Source organism: Brachyhypopomus gauderio, chromosome 17 (assembly GCF_052324685.1).
Source record: "Brachyhypopomus gauderio isolate BG-103 chromosome 17, BGAUD_0.2, whole genome shotgun sequence".
In the NCBI taxonomy this organism is placed as follows: Eukaryota; Metazoa; Chordata; class Actinopteri; order Gymnotiformes; family Hypopomidae; genus Brachyhypopomus; species Brachyhypopomus gauderio.
Window position 1 is genome coordinate 17,808,037 of NC_135227.1, and position 9,665 is coordinate 17,817,701.

The 9,665-nt window shown below is 55.7% G+C and overlaps 1 protein-coding gene and 1 long non-coding RNA gene across 2 annotated transcripts in view; both read right to left on the reverse strand.

The window, feature by feature from the left end:
* The window catches only part of jmjd1ca (jumonji domain containing 1Ca), a 14,635-nt gene extending 9,966 nt beyond the window's left edge, over window positions 1-4,669 (reverse strand). Inside the window, exons 1-3 of the mRNA XM_076978987.1 lie at window positions 4,195-4,669; window positions 1,401-3,916; window positions 492-693 (exon numbers count right to left, since the gene is read on the reverse strand). Coding sequence (XP_076835102.1) covers window positions 492-693; window positions 1,401-3,916; window positions 4,195-4,445 — 2,969 coding nt within the window. The 5' untranslated portion in view covers window positions 4,446-4,669. The remainder of the gene's footprint in view (window positions 1-491; window positions 694-1,400; window positions 3,917-4,194) is intronic.
* Window positions 4,670-8,106: 3,437 nt separating this feature from the next.
* On the reverse strand, window positions 8,107-9,128 carry LOC143481050 (uncharacterized). Its single transcript, XR_013121947.1, has 3 exons — window positions 8,953-9,128; window positions 8,238-8,361; window positions 8,107-8,117 (listed from the first exon to the last, which is right to left on the reverse strand). It is a non-coding gene; the product is annotated as an uncharacterized LOC143481050 (long non-coding RNA).
* Window positions 9,129-9,665: the final 537 nt, after the last annotated feature.

The following is a 9,665-nucleotide window of genomic DNA, read 5'->3' on the forward strand; positions in this document are numbered from 1 at the left end:
AATAAGCCCGTCTTCAATCTTCCAACATTAGTCCAAACATGAACCATGGGAGACCTCATTTCTATTAACTGCAACCCTCAGTCTATCAAACCCAACCCTGCACAGCCCCAGCTAAATTAACCTCATCCCCATCAACGCCAGCAGCATTTCACATTCAAACCCAAAGCCACCAATTCCAGACATGTCAAATCAAACCAGACCAACCCCAACGATAACCAAGCCCAACCAACCCCTGCAGTATCAAACTCAACCCCACCAACATCTCCAATATCAAACTCATCACTATCAATCCATGTAGTTGTCAAAGTCATCCCCACCAAACCAGGCAATACAAAACTCAGCCTCATAACTCAAACTCAATCTACCCCTGCCCCAGCTGCCCCGGCTGCCCCGGCTGCTCCGGCTGCCCCGGCTGCTCCGGCTGCTCCGGCTGCCCCGGCTGCTCCGGCTGCCCCAGCTGCCCCGGCTGCCCCAGCCCACAGGAGGCTCACCGCCGGAAGTAGTAGAAGCGACAGAAGACGGGTGAGATGGCGGGCTCCTGCGCTTTACGCGAGCGGTCCAATCGGCATTCACGACACTTTTGCACGTTGGCGCCAATCTCAGCGCAGGAGTCGTCCTGCAGGAAGGCCTCGCCGCTCTGTTTCAGCTTCTTCACCTTCCTCCAGTCCTTCAGCACGGAGCGAGGGATGCCGTCTGAGATGAGAGAGAGAGAGAGAGAGAGAGAGAGACAGACAGAGCGAGAGAGAAAGAGGGAGTGAGGTATGACGGAAATCCCAGTCAGTTCATCTGCGTTCCTCCAGATAGGAAGAGAAGGCACAAGCTGAGATGTTCCGTTCTGATTCTCTCTGTCTGGTTTGATGTCGCAAGAGACTGTTGACGATCGTGACAGATGAGGGCTCCTTGATTTCATATTAAAGACAGGTTACAACAGTTAAGCGAGAGACAGTGGTACACGCAGGTTTGCAAGGCAAATCTGAATGCATAAAGCAAAGCTGTTAATGGCGGAAAATCAAGATAAGACCATGGAAATTTGATTCATTTTTCCCCCCCCTAAACAAAAAAACTGCTCACAGCTGTGGTCTGGCTGGTTCTTGAAGATGAAATTACAGGAATGTAACAGTCAGATGTACCAAGTCACTGGATTGAATTGTAGCAAAACCTCAGTTAAATCAATCTGTGCAGCAGTGTGTTGCGATACTTTCAGTGTGAAGCAGCATAGTTAGTTATTCAGTCATTGAAAAACAACCTTGTTAACGACTGTTATCCAGCTGCAAATGTTTTCCCACCAAGTATCCTTAAATTTAGCCTAGTTTAACATTTAAAAAATTACAGTTATGTTCTGACAACATGAACATTCCAGTGTGACAATATGCTCATAAACTGTACATAAAGAAACTCACTGCTATTGGACATCCTGTGCTGAGACTTCTCTTTGGCAGTCCGTAGAGTTCCATTCGGTTGCCCCTCCTCTTCCTCCCCGTCTTCCTCCTCCAGCTCGTCTCCCTCTTTCTTCTTTGCAAGAGGAGGTTTGGGCTGCCGTTTGGCCAGTGGCTTGCAACTCTCGCTCTCGTTGCCCGAGTCATCTCCACTCTCAAGTTTGAAGCTCGGCTTGAAGTCCCATTTCTCCTCCTTGCCTGTCTTAAAGTTCACTGGGCTTGGCTTCCTCTCATTAGCACATAGCTTCTTGTTCTGAGAGCTAGGCTCCAAGATGAGTTTTATATCCTCCAAGGAAGCTTTATTATCCACCAAAACAGGTTTCATGTCCTCCGTGTTGGACTTTGTATCTGTTCCGTTGGACTTTCTGTCTTCTGGAGGGCATTTCCTGTCTAGAGTTTTGGACTTCCTGTTGTCCAGGCAAGATTTTTTGCCCTCCTGGTTGGCAAACTTATCGTCTAACCCATTGGCCTCTGGTTTGGTTGGCAGAGAGATATTAGCTGAGGCGTTGAGGGTGGCGTCTGTCTGACTGCCCCCTGCTGCCTGGGAGGTCACACTACCTCTGTCCTGCTCAGAGTGGCGTGTGAGCCAGGCTTTCTTCAGTTTGTGGTAATTGTTCTGTCCAGACTGGGCAGGTTGGTTGGTATGGGGGACAGGAGCCACTGGCTGATCCGTGGCCAATGAGCTCGGCTTGAATTCGCCTCCAATACCAACGACGTCAGGGGCCAACCTGGGGCATTTGGGTGGGCTGGGATTGAATACAGACTCCTTCTCTCTATCTATAGTGTGCGCAGTACATACAGTGTGTGTGCTGTGTGTAGTGTAAGTGCCGTACCTACTGTATGAGGTGTGCAAAGCACTCTTGGTAGCGTTGAATGCATGCGTAGTGTGTAGCGGCTGGACCGTGTGCATGTTGTGTCTTGGTTCTGGAGCAGCGAGCCCAGCTCTGCGTTTCTTAACGTGAGGAAGGTCTCTAGGGGGGCAGCACGTGCTGAAGGAGAGAGCCGCCTTGGGCTGAACCGGGCCAATTTCCTCCTTCTTACAGCGTTCAGATAGCAGGTCTATTCTTGTGTGCGGTGTGTCTATATTTACCGAATATTTCACTCCATGATTCGGAAAGGGAGACGGACCCGTATTCCTAGTTGTCATGTTCAAGGGCGTGTTAACGTCCTGCTTGGAGGTGGCCATGTTGACGGGGTGCACGGTGTCCACGGGGGTCCACAGGACACCCCTCTTGTACTGCACGCCTCCCTCTTTGGTGTGTGCGTTCGGCACGCTTTCACACGTTCGCACGTGGTCACACCGGGCCCGGGAGGCGCACCTGTCGTCCACGGTGTAACTCAGGGCCATGTGCATGTAGCTGGATGGTTGGACAATGACGGAAGCAGTGGCAGACTGTGGAGTGACCACGCCTCCATTCACCACGTTCCCACCCGTCATTGGCTCCCGGCTCTGCAAAGCTCCGCTCCTCTGCGAATCGTATGCTTGGCTGGTGACAGTTACGGGCTCTGGCACCGGTCTCCTTCCAGCAACTGCTCCATGTCGCAGCTCGGGCATGAGTGTGGGCGGTCTTTGCTGATTCTGGACCTTTCCGGCTATGCTCATTGGCTGGATGGGTGTCAGAGTAGGCGGAGACAATCTACCTTGCCCCACCTCTTTAGATGCCATAATGGGAGGGGCCGGAGGGTGGAATATGGGCGCCCGGTGAAGTGAATGCACAGCTCGGGAAGAGGACGTGGACACAGAGATTAGAGACGCACAGGAGCCTTTCCTCTCCACGTTGCCGAGCTCCGCCGGCTCCACGCAGACGGCTTTACAGGCCAGCTGCTCGGCGATCTTGCCCAGGAGACCCTCCTCTTTCTCGGGGTGGCGCTTCACGAGGGGCGGCGGCTTGGCCTTGACGGCACCCTGGGCGCCGGACGCATGGAGCACAGAGGGGGCGGTGCTGGAGCCACTCAGCCTCTCGTACAGCTCCTTGTTGGGCGGAGCCCTGCGGCCCGAGGGCTTGTTCTCCCCGCCCCCGCCCGTGGGCGTGTAGTAGCTGCTCTGGGTGAGCGTGGGGGAGGGGTGGGCAGACTGGGGCCTGGGTGGCAGGCAGTGGCGGAAAACATGCATTTCTCTTTCCCTCTCCCTCTCTCTCTCTCTCTCATGCTCCCTCTCTCTCTCCCTGGACTGGAGAGAGGCCGGCGAGCTCTTAGGGTACCGCGGCTCCCTGTCCGAGCCCAGCTTGGCGGTGAACGGCGCCATCTTGACGCTCTCCTGCAGGGTGCGACGGCTCTCCTCCTGGTAGTGGCTGCTGCAGTCCCCCGTGACCTCGTACACCATCGCTGACTGTTTGGGTCGGTTGGAGGGTGATTCCGGGGCCACGGGGCGGTAGGCGTGTCCATTCTTAGCCACGCCCACCCTGACCCGCTCCGGCTCCGCCTTCAGTGCCGTGTGAGCGGCGCCCGGCGTCTCAGTGAACACTCTCCTCTCCACTTCCCTGAAAACAAGAAAAGCAGGCCGGTGTGTGTCAGAACACCCAGGATGCTGCCATGTTTGGGTTCCCTCATAATTCCTGCTGAACCAGAAAGTCACACATGCCATGCCAGGTCAGGAAAGCAGTGCCACTGTGTGTGTGTGTGTGTGTGTGTGTGTGTGTGTGTGTGTGTGTGTGTGTGTGTGTGTGTGTGTGTGTGTGTGTGTGTGTGTGTGTGTGTGCGTGTGTGCATGTGTATGCGTGTGTGCGTGTGTTTATACAGGAGTAGGGTGTAAACTCACTCTGTGGCTTTGCAAGAAGGGGTGGTGGGTTGGACACTCCTGTTTGCCCTCGTCTCTGAGCTGCTGGAGCACACAGGCATCGGAGGTCGTAACCTTTGACCTTCAGCGCTGGTTACAGGAGTTGGCTGAGGGAGCCACGGGCTTGGTGTGTTCTGTAAACAAACACACAGGCACGCACACACACACCCACACACACACACGAACGCACACATAGAAAACAAACACAGGCACGCAGACACACAGATGCTCATGTATTGCAGAACAAATAAAAGCTCAGAATAGTCACTATGGTTACAGACAGAGTAAGTATGATATAACTCGCAGACTCCAATAACTATATAAAGAGACAACAAGAACGTAAATCAGTCCAAACTCAAGAAGGTTTGCAAACATGTCTGAGAATCAGAACTTAACCTTGTTTGAAGAATCACACATGAAACAGGCAGTGGGTTACACATGCCGTGCGGGGATCCAGCAAGCCATGAATTAAACAAGGACCAACTGAACCCACAGGGCTATCATTTCCCCCCCCCCCCCCCCCCCCAACACTCACACCATCCAAACATCTTCTGACTCCCCTGTGTTACCCAGCCCACATACAATTCCCACTGTCGGCGATAAGACCTGAGCTGTCACAGAGATGGAAGTTCTCAGGTTCCGCCTCAGAATGGAACCGACCCTACTGACAGAATTCATATGAACTCCTCTGCAAAACCATCATCTGAGGCTTCAATGAGAACATTCTGCAGTGCCAATCAAGGCAAGACTGTGGTGCGTTTGAAAACCTTATTAGTGACTATGTAACCTGTTTTAACCCTTCCCGTTCCTGCACGTCTAGATAAAGTAGACAACTGCTCCCTTGACAACCGCAGTCCTGTCCTCCAGTCATAACCCAGCCGTGCGGGATCTACACAAACACGCAGCGCGCACCCTGACCGAACAGCTCTAGACTGACAGTTTTCCTGATACCGTAAAATAAGAATGTGAAGGCATCGGATGTCACTGGCGTGACAGGACCCTTACCCCCCCTGAGGGCTGGTCTCCGATATGCTCACGCTCTCCGGGGGGCGGCCACTTAGAGCCCCTGCAGGCCCAGGCTGTAGCTGTGGGCCCCGTTGGGAAATGTGGGCCACAGGAGCGGGGTACAGGCCAAGGGGGGCCAGGGGGGTGGGTGCCGGGGCTCTGGCCCAGGAGAGAGGGGGCGGCCTGCAGGGCCAGCGGGGTGGTGCGGGAGACCCAGAGGTCCCAGGCGAGGGTGAGCGGCCAGGAGAGCGGTGGAGGGGGGCAGGCCTGGCAGGAGGGAGGGCAGAAGGTGGGGGTGTGGGATGGAGGGATGAGAGGAGCAGAGCGGAGATTGCGAGGGGCAGCGGGCAGGGGCGAGAGGGTGGGCGGCAGGGCTCAGGATTATGTTGTGGGCGGGAGTTGGGGGCGAGGCCGGGGGCCGCTGGAGGAGGGAGAGGGGCACTTCAGGTGGTGCTTGGCGTGGGGGGGTTGGGTGGGGGTGTGTGGGGGATGGATGTAGGTGGGCACGTTCTCCAGCTCTTTCCTCACGAGGGCCGGGTCTCTGTAGACAGTGAAGGGCTCGTTGCGATCGATGATCAGTGGGCTTTTGGTGGGCTTGTCCGGCGTGGGGGGCGCCGTTGAGCTTGCGGAACAGACTCTGAGGGGGGGGTTACGGATCCGTGAGGGGGTTCTGGATCCGTGGAGGTTGGTGTGGGGGGAGGCGGGAGGGGGTGGGGCGGTTTGGGGTTGGGACACGAGGGACTTTGGGAGCCGGGGTGGTTTTAAAGTCCCGGTGAGATCTGTCTGTAGTGCCGTGACCCGGGAGAGCCGCGGTTCTCTGACTGTAGCCTTGGGCGAGACGTTGCGCTGCCGTCTGGATGCGTCCGCTGTAGGTCTGGAGACGCCCTCAGGGGAGGAGGGGCGGGGCGGGGGGGAGCACCGCGGCCTTGTGGGAAGCTTCTGAGACGGGCGGAGCTTCGTGTACAGGACTGGCAGCTGCGGGGAGACGCCTTCCCAGCGTCCACCTCTGCATTACAGGGTGGGCCGGGGGAGAGTGGGCGGTGGGCTCCGCTAGGCTCCTCCTCCACGGAAACTGCCGAGTCACAGCTGGGGTGCCGTCACCTCTGGGTGGTTGAACTCTGACCCTCTGACCTCTGGGTCGCCGGGCGGGATCTCTTGGTCGCCCTCGGCCGCCTCGCACTCCGGCGGCGACGGTGTGCAACAACACGCACGCCGTTTCCATGGAAACCAGCTGCTCGTTCTCCTGGGACGCCAGCAAGGCGGAGACGGCCTCCGAGTCCTCCCGAGATGCCCCCTCGCCCCTGTCCTCCGTCTCCATCCCCTCCGTCCCTCCCTCACCTCCTCCACCTTGTCGCAGCCCAGGTCCCTCGGTGCACCGCGCCAGCCCAGAGTTCAGGAGGGCTCCGTCGCAGGGCACGACGCTCACCTGGACCTGAGGGGGGCGGGTTTCCCACCTCTTGCTGTCCCTCGCCGTCTGCTGATTGGCTGGAGGAGAGATCCCCTGCTGGCAGGCGAAGGCTGAGTATTCGTCTCTCGCGCCGCCAACCCAGAGGGATTGTGGGCCGTCTCGCCGTCGTGCCGTCTCTTTGAAGCACAGCGCTTCTTCACCAGGCTCTTCGAAGGGGCGGTGCACGGCAAGCCCCGCCCCCTGCTCCCACCACTCTCCACCCCCCTCTTCCTCCTCTTCCTCCTCGCTGCTATGGGAAAGGTCCAACCCGCCCTTCGGCCTCTTCAGCCCTACTCGCCTCGTCTCTTTCTTGTCCCGCTGCTCCTCCTCCCTCTCCTCCTCCTCCTCCTCCTCCTCATCTTCCTCACCGGCTTTCCTCCTCTTCCTCTCGGCGGGACCTGGAGGGAGCGAAAGAGTTGAAGTTAACATGAGGGGCACCGGTGTCTATTCAGGAAGTCTGACTCCCACGTCTCCCGCGTCTCAGGTGTGCGGGGGGGGAGGAGTCGCTGACATCAGCCCAACATGTGGGCTCCTCTCACCTGCAGGGGCCTCGGGTGGGGCTGGCCTTCTCCCCCCACCCCCGACGCCTCTCCCTCCACCGGCCCGCGCGTCTGCCTGTTCTGCCTGCAGAGCTGAGACAGCTTCCTCTGCCCTGGGCCCCGAGCTGCATGCCTGCAGGGGTGGGAGCAGGATGATAAGCACGTGTGTGTGTGTGTGTGTGTGTGTGTGTGTGTGTGTGTGTGTGCGCACGCATATGTAGGTGACAGTATTAAGCCGGCTACTGTATTGGTGTGGGAAGGAGGCTGTGTGTGTGTGTGTGTGTGTGTGTGTGTGTGTGTGTGTGTGTGTGTGTGTGTGTGTGTGTGTGTGTGTGATAGTGTTAGGCCAGATGCTGTATTCTGTGTGTGTGTGTCCATGTGCATGTCTCTGATAGCATTAAGCCAACTACTGCATTGTATGTATACTTATGTGTGGGGGGGTGGATGTGTGTATGTGTGTTTGTGAGTGTGTATGTGTGTTTGTGAGTGTGTATGTGTTGTTTTGTGAGTGTGTGTGCGTGTGTATTAAGGCAGGTACTGTATTATGTATATGTGTTTATGTGAGCGTGAGTGACAGTAGGACCGTGTGTGTGTGTATCTCAGAGATACAGGACCTGGTCTGATGCTGTAGTGTTGCTTGACTTGTTAACTGTGTTCTGGAGAAAGATTAAAATTAACAAGAAAAAATATTAAAATGGCAGTAAGGACAAAAGAATTATCCGAAATACACACACACACACACACACACACACACACACACACACACACTTCTCACCAGGGTCATCCTGCTGATCTTGTTGCTGTGAGCTTTGCGTTTGGCAGTAGAGTTCTCTCCTGTCTGCGGTGTGTGGCTGACGTGGTCCAGAGAGAGTACGTGTGTGAGGGTTGGGTCCACGCTCAGAGGGCTCCGCACGCTACAGCAGGGGCAGCAGAACAGAACACGCTGTCTAGTACACTTCAGAAATCACACGTGACAGAGGTGGGGTGTGTGTGTGTGTGTGTGTGTGTGGGGGGGGGGGGTTCGGCATTCTCACTTGGTCGATCAGGACGGTGATGATTCTGGTGTCGTGGTCATGGTGACTGACAACACCGTGCAGCCACTGGGGTTTGGAGTCATGTTGGAACACCTTCACCCGAGGCCCTTCACACCACTGTGCCCTGCAACACACACCGGCCAGCCACACAGTCGGGGTGAACCGCAGACGTGGCAACAGCCCCACGGAAACCTCGTTGCCGTGACCACACTTCCTGCTCTAATACAAGCAAACACTACAGGTGGGGGGGAAAGCACACTGGATTCTGCCTGTAGAATCATGTCTGACCTGCACATTAAAAAACCCTCTTCTACTTGGGAAATCTAAAATAACTGATTATGTCATCTTATTTAGACAGGACTGACCCATTGAAACAGAGAAGAAAGCCCCCATGCACTCAAAACCCCTATACACATCATAACAGACAGTCCCCCAAAAATACTTCTTGATAACAAGGACTAACAATCAACTTCGGACAGAGCTGACAGCTTGAACAAGCATTAATCAGAAAAAACTCAGTCTGCTTTCAACAGACCTGACCAGCAGAGCACAGACACCACGTCTATCAGACACCCACGTTCCCAGTGTGCACTCTCCGCCCCACAGTGCTGAGGGATTTGAAGAGAAGGATCCTCCCTCCCTCCCTCCCTCCTCTCTCTCTCTCCTCCTCCCTCCCTCCCTCCCTCCCAGCAGAGGACGAGTGGAGCCAGAGTACCTAGCTGAAGAATGTGGCTGGAGCTGGTGCTGTGTGTTCCAGGCCTGGAGCTGCTCCCAGCCTGAAGGATCCGCGCTGAGGGACCGCACTCCCACTGACCACATCTCCCTGACACAACCACACACACACACACACACACACACACACACACACACACACACACACACACACACACACAACCACCACACACACACACACATACACACACACACACCACACACATACACACACACACACACACACACACACACACACACCACACACACACACACACACAACCACACACACACCACATACATACACACACACACACACACACACACACACAACCACACACAACCACACACACACACACACAACCACACACAACCACACACACAAACAAACACACACACACCACACACACAACCACACACACAACCACACACACACACACACACACAACCACACACAACCACACACACACACACACACACACACACACAACCACACACACACACACACACACGGAAAAGATTTCAGCATGAGAGGGCCGGTTTTCAGAGAAGTCCTGCTGGTCAGGGTCTGATTAGGAGTGGCAAAGGGACTGATTAACACACATGGATAGTTAAAGGAAAACTGGAACAGACAGGAAGAGAGGAAGAGAGGAAGAGAGGATGGAGGAGGGAGGAGGGAGGGAGGGAGAGGCAGAGGGGGGGAGGGGACGCAGAAAG